We start from the raw sequence: 15201 nt of genomic DNA on the forward strand, positions 1-15201 counted from the left end.
GCCGCCGGTTCCCCGCGCATGGTGGCCGGCGGCGGTGTGGCAAGGCGGCGGCGCTGCTGCTTGCCACGGTGGCCCTCGACGCGGCGACACGGCCGTTGGTTGTGGGGCGGCATGGTGGCGCTGTTGGCCGGCAGCGCCCACCGAGCCCAGATCTGGGCCCGTTTGGGCCCCGTCTGGGTTGGGTCGGGCCGGTGGCACGGCGCTCGGCGGTGTCGCTTCCTAGTGGCAGTGGCGAGGCGGCGGCGGTCTACGGGCAGCGAGTACTTCGTTGGTCGGCGTGTTGCAGCGCGGTGACAGGGACTGTCCGGGTCCACGTGGGCCTGACAAGTCCTCGTCGCCGTGTCCGGTCGGCTTTGCTCTTGCGATGGAGGTTGTTCCCTCCCACCGGTCGAGTAGTGCCCGCTCTCGTGGCCGTTGTCTCCTTTCCCTCTCCAGGCCTCGTGTTGGCAGCTCCAGAGAGACGGCGAGGATGGTCCGGTAACCGTGGTGGCACATGCTGGTGGGCGGCTGCGTGGGTGGTGCACTTCGAAGTGTCTGGAGTGGTGGTGGTGGTTGTGGATCAGGAGAAATCCTTGTCGGCCCGTCGACACCGATGCGATGACGCCTGCGGGTGCCGTCGAACCTTCCGGAGGGGCATCAGGTATATCCCTTCCCCACTATCCCTTGCGTACCGGGGAAACCCTAGAACTTGTTCGGGCAACAACGGCGGCATCGTCGCATTCCTTCTTGAAGGTGTTGCTTGCTGTGCGGCGCTTCGGTGCTGGAAGCGTGGTGGTACTTCTTCGGAGGGTGCAGTGGTTGCCGGTCTGCCTTTCTTCGTTGATCGGTCGGTGTCGGCATTTATTTCTCTTTTTTCTTCTTGTTTTTCTTTTGGGCTTTTCTGTGCTGCGGCCCCAGCAAGCTGGATGTATCGGGTGTTTGCTTTATAATATAAAGCGGGGGAAAACCCTTTTTCTTAAATTTGTCGCAGGCGGCAACAAGGCAGGCAAGCAGGCATGCCACCTCTGTTGAGGTGCCTAGGAAGATCATGACACACTCCAGGTACCACCCAGCTGCCTTGAGGAAATAAAATGACAGAAGAAGATCTTTTGTTCCATGAAAAAAAAACTATTTTGAGTCTGCAGCAGACTTTCAGATATTTTGGCATGGTTGGCGTCTTTATTCCTTTTACACAGTTCGCACATATATTTGGTGCTGGAATGCAGGCAGCATGTAAATGGTGATCTGGGGCAAATTCATGCTAGAGCTGCGATGGTTATCTCATCTTTACAAATTTCTCCGATCGAGCGTGCGAAGATATTGCTGGACTTGACAACCTCCAGGCATATATTTAATTTAAAGCACCAAGTCCAAATCAAACACGTGAATAAGAACATCAAGTTCAACGTCCACAGTATTACTCCTACAAGCCAATGGAAACTACACTGTTTCCATCAAGTTGTCACTGATCAGTTTCTTATACCTCTTAGAGTTTTTGTATGTTACACTGTTTTACTTGTTCAACAGCCCCGTTATTCCTACTGTAAGCCCCTCTTTAGATCTGCCTCTGGAGTCTAGTCTAGAAAGAAAATAAGAGATGATTCCGTAGTCAAGCGTACTACTATGAACATTTTGTCAGCGCAGGTTATTAATTTAAAAGTTGGTAACTTCTCAGCGGCTGCAGAACTATTGTTGCCGGCTGTATATGACGATTCCCATTGACTATGTCTCATCGAAGTATAATTTACAAATATATTAAGTGAGTTGAGCGACAATGCTTGTTTTCTTTGACTACATCATGTGGTACACTTGTAAATTGTAAGAGCTTTCATCTCTGGAGACAAGTTCTGCATTGACAAGCAATCTAATATATAGAATTATTGGATGAAAGGCATTTTTACCCAACTCCTTCATAGTTGGCACTATTCACCTCTGAATGTTTTTTTATGTTAATGTCATTATTCCGCTAGTTAAACAGACCTTGCGGATCCTCTCAGATGTCCCTCTTTTCATTGGGAAACGTTTGTAATCGGCGCACCGGCCGAACACTGGGCCGGTCGCGCTCGCTCGCGAATACTGGTGGGCCACCAATCGTTTTCTTATCCACTCACGAAGGGAGCGACACATCCACTCGTTCCTTTTCGTTTCTTCTTCTTTCTTCGCATCTTCTCCAATAGTTCTCTTCCCCTCCCTCTTCCTCACAGAAACCCACCATGGATCCACTTGATTGTGATCAAGCTTTTGTTCGTGTTGCGCCTCTCTCCTCCATATAGTACTCCGCCATGGATCCCAAGAGGTGGATGCTGGAACCAGCATGTTTTTTTGCTGGATCCAACATGTGTTTGTGCTGGAACCACCTTGCGCCATTCATGGAGCCACCAGAGCATCGGTGTTGCAACGGGGCGCATCACGAAGAAGCGCGTTGGATGCTGGAACCGGCGCCCGTTGTTGCTGGAACCATCGCACACGGATGCTTCGAGCGGGGAACCTCGATGCGCTGCGACGATGATGGGCGCGGTGACTGTCGCCAGTACGGGAGTTGCAACCAGCGGCAAAATTTGCTGGAACTAGCAGCAAAAAAAGCTACAACCTCCTGCAAAATAAGCTACTACCGGCAACTGAAAAGTCTTGCTTTGCTAGAACGCACCACCGGCGTCACAGTTTTGCTACCACCGTGTCGCCGTTTTGTTACAACCGGAGTTTCTTTTTGCTACAACCGGCAGCCGGTGATGGTAGAACTGGCAGTGCGACAAACTACAAGCGGCAGACAGGGAATGTTACAACCACATCCTTTTTTTGCTACAACCCCATCCTGTTTTTGCTACCACCGGCGACTTTTTTGCTACATGCGTGGCAGACGACGGGCGCCGATGCTTCTACTTGACATGGAAAAAAGCTTCAACTCACCAAGGAGAAGTTACAACCGGTGGCGGAAAAAGCTTCAACAGGCATAGTGGAAAAAGCTTCAACCCCCATGAAAAATCTTCACCCGTGGAAAAATGCTTCAACCGGCGTAACAAAAGCTTCAACCAGAGGCTAAAAAAGCTTCAACCGGGGACGAGTCTGTGGGCGCATGAGCGGCGACAGCGACGAGCGGCGACGGAGAGGGAGAGGACGGGGGTGCTGTGACGGCGAGGGAGAGGACGTGGATGCTTCCTATTCTCGCCGGAGCACACGCACGAGGTGGCTGGGGCAGGGACACATCGCGCCGCATGGATCTGAAGCGTGGGGAGTGAGGAAGAAGATGATATGACGTTGGGGAGGGGGGATCGGACGGCTCCTGCCTGCCAGATCGCACGGCTGCAGGCTGACCGGCCCAAATTTGGGCCGGTGCACCGGCGCGTATCACTGCCCCTTTTCATTCCTCTCTTGTGAAAAGAAGGTGAGAGATCGCATAGTCAAACATATTGCTGGTTAGTAGCATATGTCACAACATTTTGCGCGCACCGCTTCTTAGTCTAACATTGGGCGGTTTCTCTGCAATTGCACAAATATTATCCCAGGCTTTATCCTGACGATTCCCATTGACTATGTCTCTTCCATGTACTTTGTCAACTCCTCCCCGCCTCCGTAATGAGAAGCAGTGAAGTACAAGGATCGTATAAATACTCCTCTATCTTGAGAAGGTTGCATGAAGCTATAGGAACCATTTAGCATGACAATGCCCAATACCAATAGCATGTTCAGCTTTTCCTGTATTGTCGTCCTAGCCCTAGGCAGTAGAACCTGTAGTTGCTTGCAGTTTACTTATCCCAACTTCAACGCAATCAAGATGGATGATTTCACCTTCAGCCCAGGCTCAACAATTGCAGATGGTGCCTTGCAGATCACCCCAAGTACCGGAAACATGCGCCACCGGTCGGGGAGACTGGTTTATGCAAGGGAAACCCTCAAGCTGTGGAACAACAAGCGCATGGCGCCCACCTCGTTCAGGACAGATTTCCTGCTCAACATCCTCCCCGGTCAGAATGGGGCTGGAGAAGGTATGGCATTTGTTCTCACAAACAATCCATCGTTGCCCAACAAAAGCAGTGGCCAATGGCTTGGCATATGTAATGCCACGACAGATGGCACAAAGACGGATCCAGTAGTAGCTGTCGAGTTTGACACGAGGAGGAGCTATGAGGATGACCTTGACGCCAACCATATCGGCATCGACATCGACAGCATCAAATCTATTCGGCAGTACCCGCTTAGTAATGTTTCCATCATCCTCTCAAGTGGGTCTGATGTATGGGTCAGTATTAGGTACCACGGCACATCGAAATTGTTTCAAGTATTTCTAGTCCAACACAGCATTCGTGGGCGGTAGGTGTACCAAGGAGATATCTACATTGATCTATCACAGTTTCTGCAGGACAAGATATATCTGGTATTTGCAGGTTCCACTGGCAACTTCACCCAACTGAACCAGATAAAGGCGTGGAACTTCACCATGATAGATGAATAAGCCTGCGTTTCTTTGGCCTTCGGGCGGCAATTAGCGGGAGATGGAGCTATCGGACGTCGGGTTGCTCTTCACGGGAGGGACTCGACAACACAACAGTTTCTGCTCCAGGACCTCTACTTCCCTCATGAGGAAGTGATTATTGTGGAAAGTTGTACTATTGTATTGAGAGTGTTGAGTGTTCACTATGGTGTGCTTGTGAAGTTGTACGTTACATTCTTGCTTGTTTTCTGGCCGAATAATTTTATACATGTATCAGTTCTTTTTAATCACTTAAACAGGACCTATCAAACCAATGCTCTGACGATTTCTTAGCATGTCCTTTTTTTTGTCTTTTTACCCTGCTATAAATTAAACTTTTAATATACCAAAATAAGACTCAGATAAAATGAAAGACATATTTTTAGGAGATTGCTTGTTGATCTACATTAAGAAGGAGATTGCAATAGGATTCTAGACAGAAGCAACTATTGATAAATTCAATTGCGACGAAACATTGTGTGCCATTCAACTTTCAACTAAAAATTGTTGGTCATGACACCATTCAATTTGTTGTGCTCGATGTTTGGCCCCCTTGTGTGTATTTTCTGGCTCCGCCATTATTCTTCAAGAAATTTAGGGTTTGAGAAATAATAACTTGGTGATAGTTTCTAGCTTACCGACCTGTCTGAATCTATGTAGCTGTCGTCGGAAATGAGTGAAGCTTCTGACTGTACCTGAAGTCTGAAGCTTTTCAACACATCCAACATCTTCAATTCCTATATACAAAATAAATGGTTCGAGAAATACCAGCTTGCTGCTAGTTTGTAACTTACTGACTTGTCCGAACCAATGGTCGCTGGAAATAGGTCAAGCTTCAGGACCGGAAGCTATAGACACCCAACCTGCCAGCTGCCGCCGCACCACCACACCGTCTCTACACAATTTCACCCCTGCTTCACCGCTTTGGCCATGCCAACCAATCGTGCCCACCTGGCGAAGTTCCCGCACACTGGCTTCTCCCACCACGCGCCGCTAGCGCGCCACCCAACATCTCCAATGGACTAATCCTGCTGGTTTGAAGTACTCCGGGGACACAAATTTGAACTAATAACTACCATCAAACGAGCTGTTTGGTATGCTAATGAGAAGCTCAAAGGATGATAAGAAAGGAATTTACCATGTCAGAATTCCTGCAGCTAGCATGCCGATTCGCACTCATACTGAAATTGAACAGTGGTGTGTAGACTTGACAATCTGAGCCTCGAATGATTGTAAGGGGGCAGTGGCCTCGCTAAATCTCCAGTTGTTAGAAATTCCAGTGTAAAGTTAGTCGCTTAACTAGCAATAAAATTCACACAAAAAAAATCTCTAAGCCGCAGAGGACACAAACCAGTCGTTGCAGCAGATGATGAAGACCACCAGGAGCTTGCCAAGACTGGTGTGCTCCAGAAGAAGTTGAGCTGCGTCGTAGCAAGTTGAAGAGATCCTGACTGAGTGTACATTTCCTGAGAAATATCCCGCGGACGTTGCAGGGTGCAGCGTGCACACGTCACAGCGATGGCGCTGCTGGTGGTTATTGCGGCCACTACCTCCTTGGAAGGAGCGAGCCAGGACCAGCGGGGTTGCGCCACCGCCGCGGCGCTGAGCCCGGGAGGTGGGAAGAAGGCGGCGGTCTTTGGGCTAGTTTCTATCCTTTCCTTTTTAGAATAAAGTTCTCTAGATTAAAAAGGAGTTTTACTAGAGCACATATGATTACTGGTATTTTGTTTCATCACTGCTTGAGAGAAGCAAATCAAGTGGCACATCAATTTGGCAAAATATTCTTACGAGTCTCATGCTGAATTTGGTTAGTATGGTCGTCCACTCGATTTCCTCCTGTCTTATGTAATCCATGATGTAACTCTGTTGACATTGTAATAAAGATTCATGACACAAAATTTCAAAAAGTAAGAAAAAAAAGAGTCGTCCTATTTAGCAACCTCAGCTTGCGAGGGGGCACAAACGCCCACGCCGAACCATGTGCCCTGTTTTTCCTTTCGCTTTATTTTCTTTTTTGCTTTTTTTGCATCATATTGTTTAGGATTAAAAAAACGAATTTCTAAAACCTTCAACAATTTGAGAATGCTCTCGGATTATAAAATGTTCATGAGTTCAAAAAATATTCTCAAATTCAAAAAATGTCCGTGCATTCAAAAAATATTTTTATTTCTAACAAAACTTCTTGAATTTGAAACAAATGCTTGCGTATTTAAAAAAATCCACTAATTCAATAAATATTCATCAATTTAACTTTTTTGCAAATTCAAAAAAAACATGGATTAAAAATATGTCATGAGTTTAAAAAATGTGTATGAATTTACAGAAAAGGTCCAAAAATTTCAAAAAATGTTCACGATTTTCAGAAATTGTTCACGAAATCCAAAAACGTCCATCAAGTTAAAAAAATGTTCATGAGTCCAATTTTTTCACTAACATCAAACAGCATTCGAATGTGTTAATAATTGTTCATGTATGTGAAAACTTTGTTCATGAATTCCATGAAAATGTTCACAAATTCATAAAAATCATGAATTTGATGTTCACAAGTTTGATTTAAAAAATACTTTTGCGAGTTTATTCTTTTCAAAAATTTAGAAATTATTATCAAATTCGTAAAATGTTCACAAGTTTTTTAAAATGTTCATGAGTTTGGAAATTGTTCACGATTTTCACGAAAGTACATGAATTGAAAAAATGTTAGTGATTTGGAAAAAAAAAGTTTACAAAATCAAATAATATTTGGGAATGTGAAAAAAGAAAAGTAAGGGGAAAACCAGAAAAGAAAAGAAAAAAAAGAAAAATAATAATAAGAAGAATAAACACGAAAATCCGGTTAAGGGAAGGTTCAAAACCTCTAGAGAAGGCCCGGACAAGGAGGGGGAAGGCTCGAAGAAGATGGTCTTGGTGGCCGACCCTGTTGGCCCCAGGTTCGAGATGGCGGATGACGCGCCGACATCACGGGCCTTCTCTAGAGGTTTTGAACCAGTCGCTCACCTCTGTCGTGCTGTCGGATGGCAGATTCATCCATCCGTCCGTCGACCAGTCGCTCACCTCTGAAAGTGGCGCAGGCGCGGCAGCAGATCCCTCCAAGACGAGGACGGGCAGGGGCGGGCGAGGACGAAGCGGTCCGTCTGTGTGCGCTCGGTTGCCTCCGCCCTCCCTCCCCTGCCTTCTCTCCAGTCTCCCTCAGGTGTAGCAGCAGCGGCAGGGGCAGCAGGGCAGATTCCTCCAGACTGCAGCTGACACGCGGGCGCAGGCGGGCTAAATAGGGGCGGAGGCCAGCGGATTAGGCGACTTTGCGAGCCGCTTAATGAATAAACTATCGCTTGTCGATCAGTTCAGTTGCTCGCTGCTTTTCGGATCGGATCAGTTGAGTTCAGTTCCCAGCGCGTACAAAAAGGTGCTGCTACTACTCTACTACTAACACTAGTCCACTGCCTTGCCAGCTGATCCGGCTATTTTTGCCCCACTGGTTAGTGTTAATCATCACATCATTAGTGGTGGTGGTGGGAGTAGGAGTAGGAGGAGTATCCACCACTCCACTCTATCACGCACTGCCTGTTACTCATCGGAAAAGCGTTCTGTGCGTGTGGATTCACATGACCCTCGCTCTCATGGCGCTGCTGCTGCGGCGGCGCAGCACTCGCTCCTTTCGTGCCATGTTTCTGCATCTCATTCTTGCTGTTGGCATGCAAAAAGTTTCGACCAAGATTCCGTAGTTCGGCAGTTTGAGCTTGCAGCCCGACGCAGAACAAATTCGGGCCGATTTCAATTGGACAGAACTAATTCCACAATCCAGACGAAATAATTTTGGAACCAACTTCACGATTCCAGGCACTTCCGGCCGGGTCCAAAATCATCGCCGCCAGAAGGATTGGACGCGCTTTTGTTGCGCCGTTGGTGTTGTTGGATTTTCATTTTTTTTATTTCTCCATCTGTTTCAAAATATAAGGCTTGTTCGCTTTTTGTCGAAAAATTAAGCCTCTTTTAAGCTTGACCGAATTTGTAGAGAAATATGTACATATTCATCCGACCCCTACCTGTTGATGGAGGACGCGCAGGAGCACTTCCGTATCTTGATGGTGGAGGAGCACCTCAAGGGGGAGGTGCGGCTCGAGGCAGAGTGCGCGGACGTTGTTGTCCTCGTGAAACTCACCGAGCGTGACATATGCGTCTAAGGAAGGAGTCGGGAAGATCTGTTGGAAATATGAGCAAATTACTACAAGATTTAATCCGAATAAACAGAAAATAAATCATGGCTACAGTAGCAGAGATTGAACTAATCATGTAAACTAACATAGCAAATGAACAGATCACATCTAGGACACATACTAGAAACATGAGTTCTAACACGATCTCGAACAGAAAAGATAGAATCATGTAAGGTGCAGCGGGAGCAGCACCGCCGGCGTTGACGTTGTCGCCCATGTCGTCGAGGATGAGGTTGCCGAGGTCGGGGAAGAAGTCGTCGTTCGCGAAGTCGTCGCTGCCAGCAGTCGCGCGAGTGCGCTCCCCAAAAACCTGATCGCCCCTCTCCCGTATAGGATCACGAGAGGCGGGGTTCCAGAGGCCTGCTGCCCCTTCTCCCGGTGCACGCCGAAAGAAGGGATGGAGAAGACTTGCTTGGCGGCGCAATGATCTAGAACGGGGGTGAGAAACCATACGAAGCGGCGACGGCTAGGGTAGACGTTTGCCTGACTATATAGCGCGGGCCGGGTAGGTCGTGGGAGTAAACCTCACGTCCGAGTCGTCACGATCCAAAAGAATCGGAAACGGTTCAGTAATTAACGCGTCCGTTAATTATTAATTAATGACTCATTAATTTTTCTCGAGCAGCAAAAATATAGACAACGTGCATAGCTCTGTCCTCGGCTCGGCTCAATCCCGCAACCCGCGGTGCGGCGCAGCGCGTCATGACGAGGCGTGGCGAGCGAGGAGGAGGAGCGCGCGTGTAGGTCTCCTCTTCTCATGCTCATACAAGTGGTAGGAAAGCTCACCTTATAAAGAGGTGCAACTCTCTCTCAACTTATGAGGTGGGACTAAACTTTAGCCTCACTCACTCCACTCACATGTGTGCATGAATGGGCCAAGAGAATTTCAGAATTTTAGTTGAGCTTTGGGCCAAAAGCCCACTAGCAAATTCCAGCAAGATGTGCAAAATTCGCTCACTACGGGCCAGCTTGGGTAATTCTTCGTCATAATGGGTTCTTCTCTTTATCGTTCTCCTTGTGGCTCAATGGCATGGTGCGGGATGCAACGATTTTGTTGGTGTCTACCCTAGCGCTCTCTCTCTCTCTCTCTCAGCATAGCACTCTTCTTCTCTCTCTGATGCGCTCGAACGACACGAGGAAGAAGAAGAAGAAAGGAGGAACAGGAGGGACACAAGAGACACGGTGGTGTTTTTCCCGGCGCATGAACGCCGCTGCCACAACACACGCGTGCGCCTGCACCTTTGCTCTACCTACGCACGCACGGACGCAAACCAGACCTGCCCTCTACACTAGTCGGACACAAGTCAAACTATGCCCAGACTGTGAACCAGTCGGACCATGGCCAGACACACTCACGCACGCACGCCACGAGTCCGACGCACACGCTCGCACACCCGACGCGATCGCCGCGGCTTATTGCCAAGAGATTTGTCCCAACTGGTTAGAGCGGCCAACAACTATGTAAGTGCTCCACAGTAAACTCTATAGGTTTGTCTTCAAGTGATGTTGCACGTGTTTTGCTACTCCATCAATCGCTGGGGTTGGAGGGCAGGAGTACAACCGGGATCGGGGTAGGGGTGTAGCATGGAAGTGGCCAAGGACAACCATAAAACAAATAATTTTTTTGTCGGAATCTCACTGGATTCTTGCCAAAATTTGGACAAAGCTCGGCGAGGCCACGGGTTGTCGGCCGGCGTGTGGGGTGGTCGCCGGAGACAGAATGTGGCGTTGTGGGCGCCGGTGTGGACATAGAGGAGCGAGGGAGAGAGAGGTGGGTGAAGGGAATCATGTAGGAGAGTTGTGTTCGACTGCTCAAATTTGAGTCGCGGCTGACGCATCTCCTCAAACTTTTATAAGGTGTTTAAGGATTTGAGAGTTGGTTAGAGTGGTCTTAATTTCGAAACAGAGAGGAGTTAATGCATTTTAGGGGTTTGATTAGAGATTCCCATAGTATACGTATTGTACAAACCTACATGAGAAAAAGGAATGGAGGGCACCTATCAATCGAGGCCACACCGTGCTAGATCACCAAACACACCTGCAAAAAAGAGTCCATCCATGGGGACAGACCCTTGCAAGAAGGACAAAAAAAGTAAAAGAAGACCAACGGACACCACCACGTAGGTGTGTTTGAGAAAGAAGCATCAGCTGGGTTGGCAAAGCTCGGAAAATAAGCGGCATTGTAGCATTAGATCTGACGTTTTGTTCTTAAGAGTCTTGAGTCTTCTTTTCGATCTCTGGTTGGCCTTCAGAGAAAAGAGGAGCTAATCTAGTTTAAAATCAATTTTACCTATTGCCATTGTTCAGGCTGCCAATTCTATGGATTGCTCGTTTAGACATCGATTGGAATAGTAGTGGAAAGTGAGCTCCAGACTAATCCTCGTGGACCTTATGAGTCGGCTATTGGTAGATTCACCACAACATGAACATAAGGATTTTATCGTCTTCAGAAGCTGAAAATATATAGACAAGCCACTAAAAATATAAGCAATAACGTTGATTACATATGTCCCTTCGAGAACCCTCAAGCCAAATCCGAACAAACTATATGATATCCGTGTCAAAAGATCGCACAATTCTTAATAAATGAGCATTACATAGTTCAGCAGAAGGTATAATCAGTTTGTTTCAAAAACAATCCCAAATAGTCCAACAAATTGCAGCCACATGATGAAGCTAGTACAACATTTATGCCTACACTGAGCCCCAGTGTGAAGTCCATTCCAGATGCTAGGTGCAATGCTAATATTTTTGAGACATTTGGTTTTCAACGGAGATGTTCAAACCACCTACTAAACGTAAACGGAATAATTTAGAGATGCAGAAGTACAAAGCACTTCCTCACTCATTGAGCCGTCCACTACAACACTCCTATGATTCGGAACTCAAGACTAGCTAAGTCCCCACAGTTCACCGGTGGAAGTATGGCTAAATTTTGGTACTGGTACAAGCGTCTTCTTATGTGTCCTTCGCCTGATGTGATTGTGGTTTGGTTCGCTCCAATCTCCCATGCAGAAGTTAATTTAAACATTCATTAACCTTGGGCCGTGATACACGAGCTCTTGTTTTGTGACATATTCATTGTCAAGGGCTGGCTAACTACGAGTATGTTAGTTCTCTCGTGTGATACCTTCTATAGCAGCTCCAGTACAACAAACCATATATATAACTAGCCTACCTAGACAGAGGTGTCCATAGCATAGGTAAGGTATGTATATGCATGCACTTTACCTGAATTAACTGAATGCAATACATTCACCAAAGGTCATGCTTCCATGCTTGTTTTGCCTGTAAGGCATCACATTGGTCTCATTGTTTCAGTGCACTTTTGCATGGCTTTGCCGTAAACATACTAAGGTTGGCTCATTGCCAAGTGCCAACGCCATCAAACAAACACGGTTAGCACACATACTAATTTCAACAAATAATTTAGAGCTAGCTTCTCCACAGTGCCGTCTACAATCGGACTGCAGACAACGATGTATTATCTTCCTTGGCCATCACGGTGCTAGTTGTAGACACACAACCCACCGATGTAAAGAGTGCCTGTCAATTGGACCAGTCCTCCAATTTGTCCTCTATTGAGTAACTGTGCATGGAAGGATGAATGTAGGCTGCCATTACATGTGCAGCATGGCAGCTTCACAAATCACAACCGTCGAGTGACCACATTTACGGCTCACATCGATGACAAGCAGACCAATCACGGCAGTCTGCATCTCCATCTTCCAAATGACTCAAGACTTCCTGTATCACGTGCCATGCCACCACCACAACAAATTTCCGACGATTGCATCACAGTGGGAGAAGACTGCTTGCTAGCATGCACTTTGGCATCCTCCAATCTCTCATCTAAGCTTTGCAAATACATTCATTGCTGTTAATATTTAAGTAAAAAATCTTCATTCTGAGCTAGGTAGCCTTGTTGATAAGCAATTAGGCAAATGAAATAAATCGGGGATATACACAGAAAGCTTTGGCCCCTCAACAAAGGCATGAGCGATGCGCATTAACATGCTGAGGTCTGAAGTGCGTGAGTATATCACATAACTACTCCCACAAAGGGCTAGCATCTTTTTTTTTTCTTTCTTCTTTTTGCCGAAAAGGTCCGCCACCTAGCGAGCCGTCTGATCCAGCGTACTATCCGTCTTTGCAACAACAGTATTGTTTCAGAAACAACGGTGACTATTGCAACATGAACTTTGTTTCAGACAGGGGCTCGCCCCCCCTCAACCGTTTTCAGCTCGATGTGCACTGTATACAACGCTTGGCCGCTGCTAACTGTATCATTAGCCCATATAAAAATATATTCACCGAACCCAGTACACCGAACATAGAAGGCCAAAGCGCAATAGCCCACACACCTAAGCGTATATGTGATGGCGACTGATAGGCGCCGGTCGACCGGCCCAAGTTTGGGCCAACCGGTTGGCCCGCAGCCGTACGATGCAACTATATTCAACCGTCAGATTCGCCTCCAAGCTTCTTCCTGTTGAGCGTACGTTGTACACTGCATATGTATAGGACTTGGATCTGTATTTATACCGTTGTATCTCTCTCTCCCCTCGTATATTTATATATCTTGGGAGACAAGTAGAGGCCGATCCATCTTATACCTATATATGTGCACCATGCACACGATCAATGATTATCGATTCGTGCAATCTCATTCTTCCTAACTAACACTTCCACCTCGCGCATCTCACTGAAAAAAATCCCCTCTACTTTCATGCATCTCGGGGCGCACCCAACTTGTCGCCCGGACCGTGATGCAGCGACACTGCTGCCTCCTGTTCCCGCGATCACGCACCACCGCCGGTGTTGCTGCAAGACGCCACTGGCCACAGATCCACCATTGTTGGCTCCGCCCTGCCGCCGTTTGGATGCAGCTCTTCCAGGGAGCGTTGCACCAAAATAAAAATGTCGATCCAGCAAAAAAAAGTTGCTGGTCGAAGAAAAAACTCACCGCCGGTCCCAGCCAAACTCATCGCCTGGGCACCCACACCCAACATTTGTTGGTTCCAGCAAAAACAAACAGAAAATCCAGCAAAAATCAAAGCCAGTTGCAACAAAAACCACGCCGATGTCAGAAAAACACCATTGGTTCCAGCAATAATTACCAACGGTGGCAGCAAAAAACTTCGCTGGTTGCAGCATCCCGCTTCCCCGGTTCCAGCACGTCGCCATCTTGCGGGTCGTCGTCATCGCAGCTTCTGCGAGTGCCGGTAGCAGCTTCCCCGTCAGCCGGATGCAGCTTTTCCACGCCCCGTGGTAGCACGCACGCTCGGCTGCCGCTTCCGCTCAGCATCGACGGCGATGCGCCGATTGCAGCTTTTTTTGGTTCTGGTTGGAGCTCTACGGCGACGCGCGGGAGGACGGTGGGGCTTCGTGCGAGCACAACAAATGTGGAAGCTACCAGGGGAGGGCGTCGGGGCGAGCACGAACGAGCGCGCTGCGGCGCCACAGCTGGAAGAGTAGAAGAGAGAAGGGGGTGGTTCTGGCAACAATAAATGTGTGGCTAAGGAGAAAAGGATAAGGAAGCAGGGCGGTGTGGCGGAGGACGTGGCACGCATGCTCGATAAGGACGTGCGTGAGGAGCGTATCCAAACGTTTCCCATATGTGATCGATCCGATCTATTCATTGATCTACGTGTGTGTTCTGCCGAACTGCTTAGAGCGTTGCCGCTGCCGCTCATGCCATCCTCCGTCCGAGTCCCGTCCTGCGTGCCCAGCTAGGGCGTTTGCAAACTGCCAGGGCGGCAGCTCGCCACGACGACGGCGCCATCCACTGATCTACAGTCCTCTGCCTGGATATTACTAGAGGCAGGCGGATTAGATCACCAAAAGTTCAGAATACAATTAGCGGCCGCTAGCCAGACGACTAGGATTGAAGATAATTGCCGCAGGAACCACTGTGCACCAGTATTTTTTCCATGGATTATTATCTTAGTCTGGTTAATTAGCATTGCGTACAAAATAGAGCTTCTGATTTTTTATGCATTTTTGGATCCACGAGATTAGTTATTTGATGTGACTAATATATGCACAATGGTGGATTTTTGTATCTTGTAGTCTTTTCTAGTCAAGAACGGGTCAATTTGAGTCTAAACTTGCAACCATCTAGACCTAAAAATCTTGTCTTCACTTGCCGATTTAACCGTTCGATTATTTCATACAAGTAAAACTACCATAGATTAATGCAGTTTGTCATAACTCTTTCAGTGTCAACCACGATCGACAACCGAACAAGCTTTTTCGACCATTCGAGACATGAATGTTTTTGAGACACAATGAAGACAATTTTCTTAGACATTACATGATTTTCTATATTGGAAGGAAAAATAGTCAACTTGTTTAACGCGGGTGGTTGTAGGGCTAAATTTAAGTTAACATTAATGTAACATTAATCAACAAAAATATTCAACCTATGATGATGTATCACGACTGTTGTGAACATTGACTTTTCGCCCCCGTCATGTCCAAATCCTGGCTCCACCCCTGATTTTCAGAAACACATCGGTGATTATTGCAACAAGACCTTTG

The 15201-nt window shown here is 47.4% G+C and overlaps 1 protein-coding gene and 1 long non-coding RNA gene across 2 annotated transcripts; one reads left to right on the forward strand and one right to left on the reverse strand.

The window, feature by feature from the left end:
* Nucleotides 1-3523: 3523 nt before the first annotated feature.
* Nucleotides 3524-4429, forward strand: LOC119327893 (probable L-type lectin-domain containing receptor kinase S.5). The gene is made up of 2 exons (XM_037600967.1): nucleotides 3524-4216; nucleotides 4292-4429. Exons 1-2 carry the CDS (start codon nucleotides 3635-3637, stop codon nucleotides 4427-4429), a joined length of 720 nt encoding a protein of 239 aa, XP_037456864.1. The 5' UTR covers nucleotides 3524-3634.
* Nucleotides 4430-11212: 6783 nt separating this feature from the next.
* On the reverse strand, nucleotides 11213-14148 carry LOC119334266. Its single transcript, XR_005161259.1, has 2 exons — nucleotides 13779-14148; nucleotides 11213-12510 (listed from the first exon to the last, which is right to left on the reverse strand). It is a non-coding gene; the product is annotated as an uncharacterized LOC119334266 (long non-coding RNA).
* Nucleotides 14149-15201: the final 1053 nt, after the last annotated feature.

Source organism: Triticum dicoccoides, chromosome 7A, assembly GCF_002162155.2.
Source record: "Triticum dicoccoides isolate Atlit2015 ecotype Zavitan chromosome 7A, WEW_v2.0, whole genome shotgun sequence".
Taxonomy (NCBI): Eukaryota; Viridiplantae; Streptophyta; class Magnoliopsida; order Poales; family Poaceae; genus Triticum; species Triticum dicoccoides.

What these genes read in the sequence shown, in the direction of transcription:
- LOC119327893 (XM_037600967.1), top strand. Translation starts at nt 3,635, where the DNA reads ATGACAATGCCCAATACCAATAGCATGTTCAGCTTTTCCTGTATTGTC. An exon ending in CAAGTGGGTCTGATGTATGG is followed by an intron (nt 4,217 to 4,291) that starts GTCAGTATTAGG and finishes CGTGGGCGGTAG; the next exon opens with GTGTACCAAGGAGATATCTA.